Consider the following 16,840-nt stretch of genomic DNA (forward strand, 5'->3'; position numbering starts at 1 on the left):
ATAAATCTAAACACTCAATTACTATTCCTCCTATTATCTTACCTGATTCTAAAACTCTTGATGTCTCTCATAAGTTTCGCAGTCTAGGTTTTATCTTTGATTCTACTATGTCTCTCTCTTCTCAGATTAATAGTGTTGCTAGAAGTTCTTACTTTCATCTACGTAGAATAAAAAAACTTTTGCCTTTTCTTGATGATCCTACTCTTCTCCTTCTTGTTACTTCGTTAGTCTTATCTAGGATTGATTATTGTAACTCGCTCTACTATGGTCTTCCTGACTCTATACTCTATCCTTTAAGTAAAGCTTTTAACTCTGCTGCTCGTCTAGTTGCTCGTGCCCCTTTCTTTTCTTATATATCTCCATATCTTGTTCTCTTGCACTGGCTACCTATAAAATATAGAATAATTTTTAAAATTTGCATGTTCATGTATAAGTCTCAATCTAAATTATTTCCTAAGTACTTATCAGATATATTAATTGACCCTAAACGCCCCGGTTTACGATCGTCTTCTTCTTCTCGCTTTTTCTTAACTCGTGTTAAACACTCTTTTGCCAAATCTGCTTTTGCTTTTTCTGGTCCTTTTCTCTGGAACTCTCTACCTACTTCTCTAACTATTTCTCCATCACTTGCGAAGTTCAGAGCGGATCTCAAGACCCATCTGTTTTCAAAATTCATTGAGGAGCGCTGTTGAACATCGCGGAAATAGCGCTTTATAAGCTAATTGATTGATTGATTGATTGACTGATGAATGTTGTCGGCTCCCGTGCTACCACCGAAATGTTCACGACTTCTGATTCGTATCTGTTTGGTAATAATGCTATTGTTATAGTTTTTTGTGGTTGTTGTTTCGTCTTCATTATTGATGTTGATTCTGTTGATTTAATTTAATTTTCACCTTTGTTGCTTCTGTTCTAAACATTGTGGTAGATGTGGTCTTGAAACAAAAATGGAATGTCGTTTGGAAAATGATATTTTCTTCTTAGTTAAAAATACTGGTCTTACTTTTTACATTCTATTGGATAGAATATGCTGAGTTGATAATTTGGCATTACATTTAAGTAAAGTAATTATTTTTTAATCTGCACGCGTTTTGGCCTTCTTGTTTTTAAAATTATTAATTTTCAAACATCGATCTAATTTGATTGTCAAAAAAAAAATACAAATACCAAATGGAGTGTGAATCGCTGTCAGCAAATTGCAAAACCGGATCGACGGTGGAGTACGTTAGGGATCATCCGTTCGAGGTTGGACCCCGCTACTCTAATCTGGTCTACATCGGAGAGGGGGCCTATGGAATGGTTGTGTTAGTAACTTTTTTCACTGAATAAATTTTCATTCAAAGATGGAGTCCATGGTTATGGAGATGTAGATAAAAATTAATTTATCGAAGAAAAACGAAACATGTGCGTGACGTGTGGGGATTTTTTTCCACCGAATCGTTTATTTGTTACAAATGGATTCGGTGTTAACTAAAAAATTAAAATGACATTTTTCAGAATAGGAAATTAAAATTATTAAAAATAAATTCAATTTATAATTTATTTAATTTAATTGTTAAGTTGTTAGATTAAAATTAAAATTATTAAAAGATAATAAAAACCTAAAAAGTTGATTGTAGTTGAAATGTAAATAGTGGAATTGTTGCTAAAGAAAAAGTAAAGAGCTGCATTGATTAAACAAATTTATTTCATTTGTTATTTTTTACCTTTTTATTTTTACAGGCTCTCTTACTAATGATAAAAATTAAAATTGGTTATATATTTTTTTAAATACTTTTTTCTTTAATAATATAATTTAGTTTAAAGAATGGTTGTTAATTTAAAGTTTATGCAAATTTATCAACCCCTTCTTAAAATGATAAATATCAATAACTCAGTTTATGATCTGAATTTTCATATTTGTTTTGGTTTCTTTATTCACAGTTCTTAAAATTTTCAGTTTTTTGTATTGATAATCTTTGTCATCTAGGAAAAAATTATTAGATGTTGTTTGTGACGTCATCCTGCTGTTTGTGGTTTTATTAGTGATTCAATTTTTTTTTTATCTTCTTATATTATGTCAAGTCACTTTGGTTTTTTGTTGTTCTTGATTAGGAAAACCGCTTGAATAAAGAGGAATGTGACATTCTTCTCAATATATGCCAATAATGTCAAGATGTAATGAGATGAGATAACACTTTTGCCATGTCGTTCATTTTTAAATCTAACCCGAACACTTCATTAATGAATTTATTTTTCCTCTAGACAGAAATTATGATGAAGTTGTTGCTCAGTCATTTTGATGAATCAGTTATGTTCTTTTGCTAAAAATTTACTGTTGACAATTAAGTTGTTATTATTTAGATGGTCTTGAATGTTGTTTATGTTGGTTTGTTATTGTCGATATTGGTATTGATTCCTTAGGCTGTTCATTGTTGTTCAACGTTCAACATTATATATATATATAATGATATATATATATATATATGTAAAGATATATTGATATATAATATATACCTTTGAAGAATTGATTTTGTTCTAATACCAGCACATCTTGCATGTTTTGTCTCAATGCAGTTAAGTTTCTGTCTTCAGTATTTGAATCTTTACAACGCATTTTTGTTGCGACTTATTCCTTACATTAGGCAATTTGGTTTCCGAATATTTTCATTACAAATTCATTTAAAATCACGCAATCCGAGAGAACCAAATCTGAAAGATGATAAAAATTCATATTAATTGTTGAGACTTGTTTACATTTTTGCCGCTTGTGACACTGATCATCAATATTTAATAGTGGACATTAATCTGTGATGCAGGTCAGCCATTGACCATCTGACCAAGACGAAGGTGGCTATCAAGAAGATTTCACCATTTGAACATCAAACCTACTGCCAAAGGACTTTGAGAGAAATTAAAATACTTACAAGATTAAGACACGAAAATGTGAGACACTTTCATTTTATAAACTGCTCTCTTTTGTTTTTGCGATTTGCCACTCATTGTTCTAATGCATTAACGTATTTTGGTTGTTAAATCTGTATATATAAATATAAATAAATAAATATATATATATACATTTGTAATATTTATGCAGATTATAAACATTCAAGACATCATAAGGGCACCGACTGTTGATGAGATGAAAGATGTGTATCCTTACTCAGTGCTTCGTGTCTTTCGTTCACTGTGCTGCTTACTTTCTTTCAATTGCAATGTTGTTTGTGTGATCTTAATATATATTGAGTCTGTACGTGTTTTTATGTTAATCTTCACACGTTGAATGCCTGCCTGCATGTTGTGCTTGTCTTCACATGTGTGCATGCACACCCATGACTAACAACCACACTTGTTGTTGAGTACTTGACCGTGAATGGCTGACCAACAGTTACATAGTGCAGTGCCTCATGGAGACAGACTTGTACAAACTGTTGAAGACCCAGAAGTTGAGCAACGACCACGTGTGCTACTTCACCTACCAGATAATGAGAGGCCTCAAGTACATCCACTCTGCTAATGTCTTGCACAGGGATTTGAAGCCGAGCAACTTGCTGGTCAACACTACTTGCGATTTGAAGGTTTTTCTTCATCTCAGTGATAGATGTATCATGGGATATTTCATTTGGTTTAAAAATTTTATTTTTTATAAGATTCTGTTGCATATCAAAGCATTAATGTCTCCATTAGAATAATTTGGATGAACTATCTACGCATTTTCATTTGAGTTCATCATGCGAATCATTTTTGTTAAGATTTCACATGAAGTTATCGAGGCAACATGTTTCATGATTAATTACTTTTTGATCATACATTTGATTTTTGATCTAATTATTTTGTGATTAGTTAATTGTTGATTTATTATTTGAGCATGGAAATAATGAAGTTATTCAGTAAAAATTTGTAAAAATGTTGAACCTTCAGATATGTGACTTTGGTTTGGCAAGGGTTGCTGACCCGAACCACGACCACACAGGTTTTCTCACTGAATATGTTGCAACACGCTGGTACAGAGCTCCTGAGATCATGCTCAGTTCTAAGGGATACAGCAAAGCCAGTATCCTTATGCTAAAGATTGTGACGTTTTTGTAATTGAAAACATTTAAATTGTGCCCAAGTGATTTGTGTACCTTACATTTCAGTCACGAATGTAAGGCCGGAGTATAACTTCATGTACATGAATGTTAAATTAACTCAAATGATGAGTTGTTTCAATTATGACATGGGTGATAATGTTAGGAGATAATGGACAACAGATGATGGGTGATACAACAATGATGAGATGATTAGGATGACGCTGGTATGATGATTACGATGTTGAAGATGGTGATGATTTTAGACGATGATGTCATTTGTTAGAGTTATTTATTATTTGAAGTTATTTAAATTTTCTCTAACTTGTGGATGTGATTAGTTGATGTGTGGTCTGTAGGGTGCATACTTGCTGAACTCCTATCCAACAAGCCCATCTTCCCTGGCAAACATTGTAAGTACTGTTTATTGTTTGGCTTCTTCTTCACCTTATTTGCTATGTTGCTTTTTGTGAAGTATGAATCTCTTCTTAATTAGGATTCTCTTTTTGCATTATTCACTATTTACCAGTTTATTAATAATCCATAAAATGATCCACTATCAATTGAATCTGACGTTCCTTCACAAGACCTGGACCAGTTGAACCACATTCTGGGAGTGCTTGGGTCTCCATCCCAGGAGGATCTCAACTCCATCATCAATGAAAAGGTTACTTGCACACCTTGTTAACAACGGAAGTTTCTTGTTTCTAATTTTATGTTGAAATCAAAAATAGAATATTCAATTGAAGTGTGGTGAAATAATTTAAATGATATACAAGTGAGATGATTCAATTGCAACGCAGGCCAGAGGGTACCTGCAGTCTCTGCCGTTCAAACCCAAACAACCGTGGAACAAGTTGTACCCGACCGCTGATCCTGACGGTCTGTCCTTCATACCTTCATACTTTTTGTACTGTTTTGCATGATGTTCTCTTTTCATATCTTCATGTTATTTATTCACTTGTGTTTCAAGTTATAGTGTCTCACTAATTTATTTTTTCTTCTTCTTCCTGTCCGGTTGCACAAGTGCAGAGTGATACATTTCATAATTTTGAGCCTATAATATTTGTTCAACACGCACAAACAGATTAGCAATCACACACAAAAGCAAATATTCACGCAAACAAACACACAAACAAATGAAGCCCTCGACTTATTGGACAAGTTGTTGACCTTCAACCCTCACAAGAGGATAACGGTGGAAGAAGCTCTTGCTCATCGATATCTCGATCAGTACTATGACCCCGCTGATGAGGTTTTTGTTTTCATCTGTCTGTGTCTGTGTCCCTCTATGCCTGTTTGTTCTGCTCGTTTGCGGCTGTTTTTGTGTGGCGCATGGTCAGTTTGAAGCTGTCTGTTGAAGTTGTTGATGTGTTTGCTTTCCTTTCATATCATTTGCGCACTTCTGTTTACTCCGAAGGAATCTTGATGTGTCTTTTATAATATGATAAAATTTATTTTATCATCTTCAATTTAGAAAATTGTTCTGATTACGTTTGAATTATCTTCATGTATGGTTAGCCATATATTTAGGGTATCTTAGATTAGAAATCTTTATTTATATTATAATTGCATCTCTAGATTATCTTCATTTGTAACTAACTCTTCATGAACTGGCAGATGAGTTATTAAGTTTTAGTAATGATCGTTTTCTAAAAATTTGGCAACTTAATTGATGGTGATGGTGATGATAATGATGATGACGACGACTCTTGCGTCTGAACATAATCAGCCCGTTGCCAGTGAGCCGTTCACTTTTGAAACTGAGTTGGATGACCTGCCTAAGGAGCAGTTGAAGAAGTTGATATTTGAAGAGACCAACCTCTTGAGACAGAAGCAGGCTGCTGAAATGTATGGCGGCCAAGTTGCACAAGGTATTCACTTTCATCCTGGGCTTTGAAGTCATTTACTGTTAAATTTGATAATTTTCAATTACTCCACACAGCATAATTCAATCACTTGAAAGCATTCCAAAGAAGCATCCTCACCATCAAACTACATGAACTGTTCAGGCTAATTAGATTTCAGCTGCATTTCGTTTACTTATTATTTTGTTATTGTTAATGTCGTTGTTGTCATTGCCGTTATTATTGTTGTTGTTTTTGAGTTTCTTTCAATTTTATAACTAGTTTGAGATTTATCTTGCAACAAATATTTTTGTAATGTAACTAACTAACTAACATTTTTACAGCCATACGTCATATGTCTTTTATCAAAAAAATAATCACTGACCTAATAGCTACTTCGAAAGAACTTTTACATTTGCAAGAGAATTTATAAATTGTACATTTTATGTATATCTTACAAAAATTCTGAGTTTAGCTTAATGACAATTTATTTTAAATATTTGATGTTTTAATTTGAGAAGGCACGCATGATCTTGAATCGTGATGAGCACAAATATTTGATGCTGAGGTTTCAGGAATCATTTTTTTCTGTTTTCACTTGCAATACTAATCATGTATCCGTGAACCAGTGAGAGGAAATTTTTCATCACTAATTATTTAAATGAAGTAAGAGCTTTGGTGTATATTACAATGTTTGATATGAGATAATTTGTGTTCATTTTTATCAATTTTGAAAAATAAACGTTATTTTGTATCGCATTCGTAAAAAACGTGTGTAATAACAAGTTTTACGATGAGAGAACGTTAGTCGGAATTCTCTGCATTCGAACAAGGTCACCACGCAACTGCTTCTTAATTATCCGGCGACTTGATGTTTACGTCTTTGCCCAAAAGCTGCTCAATATGTTCATCCATAATCAACACCACCAGTGCTCCGCAAACTTATTGGTTCCTGGAACCGGTATTGAATTTAATAGGCGTGACGCAAATTTCCACCAGACGAATACCGCAGAGCGTTGCGTGCAGGCACCACACATACACAATATTGAAATAAGAGAGTGCCTTACGTAGCACCAACAAACGTCCGAACAGTTTCTGTATTTGGTCTTCGTCACGATCATGCATGAGAATCCGAATTAACATAAAATAGGTGAGAGGAGGTGGAAGAGGAATGTTTTATTGCTCAATCTGTGAGCTCTTGTCATTCTGCCTTAATGCTGATCTATAAAGCGGCACGTTTTTAAATTGCATTTTCAGCCATTGGTCATTTTAGCCAACGGCAAGCTCCAAATGATTATTTCATAATCTAACTGTCAAATTATCTTTAATTCCAGTAAAGTAATTTCATTTCAGCAGGCAAAAAGTTTACTATAATTTTTAGGCAAACAAACGGTTTCAATACAATCAAAATAACATGAAATTACAAAAAAAAACTTACCTAACTATTATTTTAAAGATTTTATGTTTCAATAAATTTTAATAAATTGCGTAATAATTTAGTCTGTCCAAACCAGATTAAAACAAAAATGCTTTTTTGACGAACGTCTCTATGTTGTACTTTCATTCCGTTCTTATTTATTGTAACCGTCTTTAAACAGCTGATCAGGCCATGGATATAACAGGCTCATCTCAACATGAGCATTTAATGTTGGATAGGTCGGCGTTCGCGCGCACATTTCTATACTCGCCTAAATCACGTGTTTTTCAAGCAGCTAACCACGTTTACGCATTATACTTGTCTCACCATCATGGAATCTGGTTGATTTATAAGTCGTGCTTTCTTTCGCTTGCTCACTTCCTTACTTCCATCACCTCACATGATCCAACAATTCACGCAGCCGATTTCTCTCATTAGTAGTATTTGACTATTTTTGTTGCGTTTCTGGTCAAATCAAAGCTAGAGTTTAGCTCATTAATTTTCAACATAACATTTAAGCAGCTTGCGCGTGCTTGCGGCTGTGTGTCTGCGGACCAGCACCGTCCTGTTCAACACCACTGTTGAGCACTGAATTAGATCATCCGCACACTGTGATAGTTTTCCATTTCAGTTCTGTACTCTGTCTTGTACTGTACCGTTATTAAAACTTGAAAGTATCAGGCTAATGAAGAGGAGATACGCTTAGATGAAACATTGGGCTGGTCTTTTTCACGTTTCTGTATTTGTGTGGTCTCGACTGCACCCCACCATTCAACTTTCTCAATGCGCAATGTCAGGGTAACCTACTATCATATACTAACATTACATCAGGTTAACAACTTTTCATATAGCACAAATTGCTGATGCATCTAAATCTTAATATTTTTATTTATCCATAAGTTCATTGGCGGGAAATGAGAAAAGGTGATGTTAAAAATAGACAAATAAAACGAAAATTGAGTGAAGAAAATAAAACGGAACGCTTCGTAATTACATGGAGCTGATAGTTGAAAGCTTGCAGACGTCTCGTTTTGTAATAATAAGTGGATGAAATAGGCAAGAAATTATAAAAAAAAGTTAAAAATTCTTCAATATCGGCGGAAATAACTTTTCTATTGGGTGATTTTTTCGAATTTTTAAATACAGTATATCCCTTCAGTAATAATTATTCATATTAACATTTATTAATCGGACTTAACCATCTTAACAGCTTCTTAACGTGGTTTATTCAATCAAAAGGTCTCTGAATACGTTAAAATCCCAAGCGGTAGGGCATAGATTAAGAATATTCATCTTATTTATTCATAAAATCCATATCAAAAACATTGTGATTGCAATGAGGATTTGAAAAACAAAGTGAGTAATTTGAAATGTTTTTTTCAGCGTTTTTCAACAGACCAACAAATGACAAAACTCTTAATATTATTAAATGTTCAGAGATGAATGTTTCTTCGAGGCGAATCTGCTGGATGTGCTCGACGGAGCGATATAAAACGATCTTCGAATATGTTAATGAAGTCTCCTGAGGCCAATGTCGTTTCTGACCTCACACTATTGTAACTTGCAGTTATTTCCCAATTCACTAATTTCTAACTTTCAATTCAACATAACATTTGTTCGAAAATACCTAAGCACGCGCAGTTGAAAATAGTTTGATGTTTTGAGAATAGATATTGTGATCTCAATGTTGTTATCGCTTCGTTCGTTCATTCATTGCGATATAATTATGCCGCATCTTCTCATCCAATGCTCAGTAATTATTCTAGTCACGTTTCTTAAAGATTTGTTACTACGTCCCAATTGATCTTACTTTGCCGCAAGCCTGAATAGCTTTTAAAGTTAAAATCCGCTAACAGCAAGTGATATTGTACTTAATATTTTTGAGAATTATACATTAAAAATGTTATTGCCTCCATAACCTTTGCGAAATATTGATAGAATATTGAAATTAAATTATTTCGCTGCTAACAAAAACTTTTATTGAAAAAATTGGAAAGTTTTTACTTATTTATTTAATTGTTTGTTTATTTTATTTATTTTATCGTCCGGATCAGTTTAATTCCATGTAAATTAAAATTAGGTTTTCAAATGATTTACCCACTTAAATTAATCATAAAAACTTGCCAATCACACAGCATAGATATTAAATCAGGTATATCGTATTGTGAAACAAACATTCATTTCTTGTGTATAATAAAAATGAAACTTGATAAGATTTATTTGGGTTTAATTAGTTAACAAATGGGTATCGTCAAGGCGTCTGTTTGCGATTTAATTCTTGTTTCGTTAGGTAGGATATGTTAGTGATGCGAACGCTGCAAAAAATTGAATAGTTGCGTAGAAGTGGAACACGTGAATTATATATATATACACAATTATTTATAAAGATCACTGCATTATTATTATTAATAATTGTATTTATGATAGTCTAAACACACACAAAATATATATATATATATATACATAATAGGTATATATGTATATATGGTTGAGACTAGCCTATCTGACATGCAGTTGCTTATAAATATCACAGTTCATGCGTTATTCGATTTTCAACTGAGTTTTTCAATTTTCGATTTTCCGTTCATTATCAAGTTTGTTCAGTTCATAAACAGAATTTTTATGCATTTTTTTAAATTTTAGGTTAAATATTTATGTACATTCCAACGTCAAAAACTTTTTTCGACAATCAGTCATCATCAGTGTTCTTGTTTTTTTTTATTGTATCTTTTTATATAGGCTTTGAGTGACTTTGTTACTGAGTGTCTCACTAAGTGAATTTGATCGAATTCTGACTTTGTTAGTCGGTAGGACTCTGGTAGCGTGTGGTTGAATATTTAATGCTGGCCGTATTTGTTTGATGAGCAAAGATTCTGCAATCCTTAGACTGTGTGGATTGTTGTTGTAGTGAATTATTTCTATGTTATTATAAAGTATCTCTCTGGTGATTTTCGTGTTCTCTTTCAGGTGATTCTTTATTGCTCCTGACTAAACATGCATGGTAAGCCTTTTTGATAGTTTGGTTGTAGTCATCCCTATGCATTCAGAGGTTTTGGTAGCCACACTCACCAATTTTGCATTTCAATGAGTACACTAGATGACTTCGGTTTATTATATTAATAGTTTCTTGTTTGCTTGTGCAGTTGTTTTCCATAATTAGAAATGAAGTTTTATGGTTGGTGTAATAGATTTTAAGCTAAGGGTATCTTGTTCATTAATTGGTTTGACATTGTTTCTAAAAATTATTTTCATAATTTCCACATCCCGTTTAAACGCGGTCGACATGTGGTTCTTGTAGTATATTACGATGTTTTTGTTTTCGTTGCTATTTTTGGTGTTATTTTTTCCTTTTTTGCATCATTTTTTCTCTTAATGATTTTTTATAGCCATTATTGATTAGAAGGTTGTAGATTTTTTGTATTTCTTTGTTTCAAACGAAGCCATTGTGCTCTCCAGCTATTTCTCGCAGCATTCACTTTTTCGGTTTAGGCATAGACATTTGTTTGAGGCTTTTGTATAAACCGACGTCTTAAATTCGGTATCATTCCCTTGTACCAAAACATCGAGGAATAGCAGCGTGTTGTTTTCTACCTCCATTTGGAAGCTTGTTGTTTCTCCATAGAGAAGAAAAAAAACAACAAGTTACCTTCTCTATAAAGTACCATCGCATCGTTTGAACAAACTTGATAATGAACCGAAATTCGTCGCACGAAAAATTGAAAAACACAATTGCAAATTGAACAATGCATGCAATGCTATGATATTTTTAAACAACTGCATATATATATATATATATATATATATATATATATATATATATATATATATATATATGCGCATACTTTTATACATACAAATTCTGTATGTAATTTTTACGGTTCTTATTATTATAATTATAACAATAAATAAAACAAAAATTAAAAAAATCAATTATAAACAAATAACGTTATTTGTATGTATATATATATATATATATATATATATATACATACATATATACATCTATGAGATTATTACATATATATATATAATCTCATATATATAACACACACACACATATATATATATATATATATATATATATATATATAATATACACACATATATATATATATATATGTGTGTGTGTGTATATATTATATATATATATATATATATATATATATATATATATATATATGCATTTGAGTGTTTTTGAATGTTTTGTGTGTGTGTGTGCGTGTGTGTGTGTGTGTGTGTGTGTGTGTGTGTGTGTGTGTGTGTGTGGTGTCTGTATGTACAAATGAGTTTTTGAAAAAAATTAAATTTTTGAAGGTTATTCGCATTTTTTAATTTTTTAGATAAATTTAATTTTGTTCTTGTTCAGAAGATGCGTGTTCGGATGACAGTGCGTTACAATGTTTGTTGATTTCTGGTCTGTTCATGTTGTTTAGATTCTGTACATTCATCAAACTTCCAAAATTAATTTTGTTTTTATCATTTGTTGGAAACTGCGAATACAAAAATGGCAGTGGATCGACTGGGAAAAGTGAATTTGTGGCTAAACTTCTTTGTTGAAAATAATTTTGATATTTGTTTCCATATTTCTGCAGCATGATATCTACCGGGAGTTGGTGCTGACTCGATGGTATAAAAAAATTTGCTCTATTCTCGTTTTCCAAATCGCAATGTAAACGTGGGCCACTTTCGGCCAACAATCTCAACGGCATGTTAGGATGTTTAACAAAGTTTGGAAAATTAAATCCAGCTTGCAAATATTTGGGTTGGTTGAAAAAATTAAACGAGTAGTTTCTGTTGACAGTTGCGTTGTAAAGTAATGAAACGGAAGGTGGAACTAGTTGAGTATTAGAAAAATTATCGACGGAGGCGTAATCTCCGTTGCATGAAGATTTCGAGATGTTCCTCAGATGTTCACATTTGGAATAAGTGTCATCATTTTTAATTGGCGATGATCTGAAACAACTGGACTCGTTAGAAGGTTTTTTTCGACTGCCTCCGTTAAACATGGCTTTGACGTCTTCCCATGCGTGACTTAAATCTTCGTTCGGAGACTCGTAATCAAGAAACAGATGACGTCTCCACGAGTTGAAGTTTGCCGCGTCGGGATGGTGATATTTGGAATTCGGCATTCGATGAAAATGAAAAATGAATTTGTTAGGTGAAAGTATCAAGTTGCAATACGAGCATTTAATACATTTAGCTCTTGAACTGTTGTATCTAGATGGCATGAAACAACCTTTGCATCCCCAGCCACACGTGTGATAAACTTGGAACGCAAATGTTTCTGGTAATCTCGGAGGGCTGTGTTCTTCCAGGAAAGAAGTTATCAATCGTTCTGCTTCGCGTTTTGTTATCATTCCACATCGACGTGATGATATCGGCATTGCTCCATGTCTGTAAACAAAACATTTTCCTAATTAGGCATATGTTCATTTTAAGGTTGTCATTTCAGTACATTTTAATTTATGAAAATTATTTCAATTTTTAAATCAAAGCCAGTTTAAATAACAGATTTAACAAATCCGACAAGCATCCCATAATTCCTCCTATCAACCTTTTCTCATACCAAATCAAAATTCTCTCTACTAATTTGCACTCATCTTTCTTGTTTGATGTTGGATCGTCAATCTAATTTTATAATTAAATTTTTATAATTCCTAACTTTTTAATCAAAAATTTTATAATTTCATCAGCCTCACTTCCTCTGCGTTTTGCTTTTTCTAAATTGTTCCACTCCACTCATTATGGCACAAGCGCCACCATGGAAGGTGTATTTGCTTCCTCAAAAATTTCAAACTTCAGTTTAAAAAATAATTGTTATAATTTTATAATAAAACCAAAACATAAGACACGTGGCCTATGAGAGTCTTTGGGGTGGAGCTGAAGTATGAACTGTTTTAGTGCCTCACATGTTATTGCGGACGTTTGTGATGTAAACAGTTTTTTAAATAAGAAAACTGTGAAAAAGTGGAATAAGCAAAAATAACATAAAAAATTCGTCAACTTTGAAAATATTATTTTGCACAACCAAACAAAAATTGTTGGTGGCATCCCGTACTAAGGCCTACATCTCTGATGCATGTCTCTCTCTCTTCCTCTCATCTTATCCCTTTGCCTTGGTTACCTTAAATATAGAATTATGTTTAAATTATGCACTTTTATGTTCAAGTTAAATTCTGGCTGTTTAGTATTTGATGGGCAATATATCTTATCTAAAACGCACGATAACATTTTTTTTATGTTTTTTCAATCAATCGGTTTTTGTAATTGGAATAGCGCTATTTAACGGTAAACGGACACACAACGATGCGTCTTACATCATCGCACACGAATCAGACCATTTCAACGTAAGACCACACATTTTGCTACAAGCAACTATTTGCTAAGACTGCTTTTAGGGTCTTTGGTCATTATCCTTTTCTTTCCAACTGTTTTTTCTTTCTATCATTTGCAGTTACAAGTTTAAAGACAAGTCACACAAATGCCTATTCATCTAATTTGTTGAGGAGCGCACATGGGGCTACAAAATAAATTTTGTAATCAATCAATTAATCAATCAATCACTCAATCAATCAATCACTCAATCAATCACTCAATCAATCACTCACTCACTCACTCACTCACTCACTCACTCACTCAATCAATCAATCACTCAATCAATCAATCCGTTAATCAATAAGTTTCTTAAATGCCTAAAAACGATGATGACGATAATTATTACAGTGATATTTATTATAATAAAAAAATAGACTTTTCACTCGTTTCTAATTTATTGACACTAGTGTGGCAGTGAGTCAATTCAATGCGACGCCCACTTGTGTCCACCCACACCGACGGACCAATTGTGCCGGTATTTATATTTTATAAAGAAGACATCATTTTATTTTAATTTAACCGTCGTTGAGAAACGTGCTTCAATCTCGAAACGCTTCGTAAATGTTCCATAGCACAACCGCTGACAGCAATTTTATCTCGGCTTTAGTAAATTAAAAATCTTCGTAGATGAATTACATTTGTTTGATTTACATTAAATTTTTACAAAACTAATTTTTCATCGGTTGCTTTCACTTGACTGACTCAATGTTTTATAGAAGTTTATTTTTAATTCGTTGTTCACTAATTCGCTCCCTGCCGCCATGTTTGCATGTCGTAACTGATTCTGCGTTCGTCAGATTCTAATTTTTTTTTAAAGAATAATAATAAAAAATACTTCTATCACCATCATCATGCATTCAAAGACTTCAGCGTTCACGTTGATTTCAATTTCAACACCAATGTTGGAGTCATATTACGTGCTGGATAATAATAACATTAGAGATGTAGCTGATGGTAACTTTGTAGCATGAACATGAACATTCCCCGCCCAATGTCTCGCTAACAAGTCGCTCATCAAATCACTTGCAAGATGTGTCTTGTCACAAAACTGGAATTTAATTATCATACCCATCAGTGGTTTGTTACTTGTACTGGAGTACAGGTTATAATTTTCAAGTACTTGAGACTTACTTGTTATTTCACCTTGAGCTTGTACTTGTACGTGCAAGATCTTTGATTATTATTTAACGAGCACTATAACATTAAATTATAATTTACAATTCTGAATTATATGATGCAAAATTTTTTTTTAATTTCTGTTCCAGCGTTGGCTTTTTATTACTTTTGCCACGACCAAAAATTTTGGCAGCAAAATGTTGAATGGGAAGCAATGGAGTCTCAAAATGGTCAAGTATTTAACTAATTGCCAGTTGCTAATGCCGCTATTAAATGAACATTCATCCAATGCTTCCTAATTGACATGACACTGATCGTCAGATTAAAAAATCGTAGCCACAATGTACTCGTGCGACTGGGAGTGACTTGAGTTCATTTTAAAAAAATGTGTATGGTATGATTTTGTTTATACGGATAGTATTTAAACCTAACTTTAAAGTATTTAAAATAAAATTACTCAAACTAATTGTACATGAGATGTAATTGTACTAAAAAACATGGTAGAAATAATGGTAAATCATGTATAAGAATTTTTTAAGAAAATTTAATCGACAAATAAGATTTATTTAAGATGGCTGCTCTTTAAATTACTTTCATTTCAATCATGGCAATTGATAAGTGTCTTGTGTGCAAGCTTCGACCTGAATTCCTGCTTCGTATTTTTCATAACTGAATGTTTTCAGGTGTGTGTGAATATACATACGTATTAAATGACCAGCTGGCCCTGACAACGGAAACGAACGTATCATACCTTGCTCTTTAGAATAACAGACTGAGATGAAAAAATTGATACTATTATGTTTCAATCAACAATCAACTTGACATACACGTAACTACATGATATCTGGAAAATGTAATGATTTTAGAATTGCCATTTTTTGTTTAACCAAAAAGTTCTTCCTAATCGTTAAGACATACTTGTTAAAATATGTCAGTAAGTAAGGCTAGACGCGAAAGTTTTAATTCAATTTTGAAAAATAATTAAATTCGTCTAAACCTCCCCGTGTTATGCTGAAATTTTAAGTGCTTTAAATTTTTTTTATTAAAGAAAGTTTTATTATGAATTATTTACAACCTTTCAAAATTAATTATTATCATACACTAATTAAAAAATTTAAAACAATTTCATCCAACCCAAAATCTTCACAGCAGCAGCGCTGATCTATTGCAAAATGTACGAAAACACTATTTAATTAACAGCAAATTTGCAAACTTTTCCCCTGAACATTTTTTCGCCATTTTTCAGTTTCACCCCTCCAATGAGATTAGAAATATTTTGAAACTGGCATCCCATTAACATTTACTTGTTACCAGAAGTAAAAGCAAAATCACATTTAATGGCATATGCTCTTTGTTGAATTAATTTCTAAACTGTTATACATATAATATAATGATTTCTAAATTCTTGAAACAGCAAACACAATGGTTACCTGCGAAGTATTTCGAGTTGGACGGGCGTGCACTGAACGCAGGTGATGCCCAGCGCCACCCTCCTGTTGTGGATCTCGTTGTAGCTAAAGTTCTTCAGCAATGTGTTGCTGATCTGCGCCAAGCACAACCTCTCCTTGCCGTCGATGACCAGACTGACGATCGCCTCGCCTCTCAGTAGCACGCTGCTGATCTCGTTCGATTGCGCTTGAAGTTTCGATCTCTCTTGCTGCTCGTGGTCGCTGAGGTCGCAGGAGTTGTGGGCGTACGTGGGTGACTCGGATTCATCTTTGTTCATTTTCAAGATGTTCTCCACCGACCAGCAATACGATTTTGCGTTGTTCGCGGTCGAATTGATGGAGGGTGGCTTCTCAACGTTCTCGCATTTCTCCAGCTGAGTCAAATCAATTGGCTCCATCGAAGCTTCAGAGTAATCTGCGGTTGGTCAATAGTTCATCAATGCAAGACGTTATTTTCATACAAATTATTCAGTAGATCTAATAAACAAATCAGCCCCATCAAATCAATTCTTATGCTGTTTGATGCCGCTTAGCGCTACCACCACGTGGAAAATATTTACTGCTTTTGTTGTCTTCATTAAAGTTATT

General features: G+C 33.2%; 2 protein-coding genes across 2 annotated transcripts; one reads left to right on the forward strand and one right to left on the reverse strand.

The window, feature by feature from the left end:
- Window positions 1-942: 942 nt before the first annotated feature.
- HELRODRAFT_185661 (hypothetical protein) lies at window positions 943-6,666 on the forward strand. The gene is made up of 11 exons (XM_009020476.1): window positions 943-1,304; window positions 2,799-2,925; window positions 3,077-3,132; window positions 3,368-3,557; window positions 3,901-4,033; window positions 4,391-4,462; window positions 4,637-4,716; window positions 4,853-4,931; window positions 5,195-5,304; window positions 5,782-5,923; window positions 5,995-6,666. Exons 1-11 carry the CDS (start codon window positions 1,171-1,173, stop codon window positions 5,997-5,999), a joined length of 1,128 nt encoding a protein of 375 aa, XP_009018724.1. The 5' UTR covers window positions 943-1,170; the 3' UTR covers window positions 6,000-6,666.
- Window positions 6,667-12,292: 5,626 nt separating this feature from the next.
- HELRODRAFT_80730 (hypothetical protein) lies at window positions 12,293-16,530 on the reverse strand (the record flags this gene model as incomplete). The annotated part of the gene is made up of 2 exons (XM_009020477.1): window positions 12,293-12,707; window positions 16,235-16,530. Coding segments are annotated over 2 exons (711 nt in total), but the record flags the coding sequence as incomplete, so codon positions are not given.
- Window positions 16,531-16,840: the final 310 nt, after the last annotated feature.

This window comes from Helobdella robusta, assembly GCF_000326865.2.
Source record: "Helobdella robusta unplaced genomic scaffold HELROscaffold_28, whole genome shotgun sequence".
Taxonomy (NCBI): domain Eukaryota; kingdom Metazoa; phylum Annelida; class Clitellata; order Rhynchobdellida; family Glossiphoniidae; genus Helobdella; species Helobdella robusta.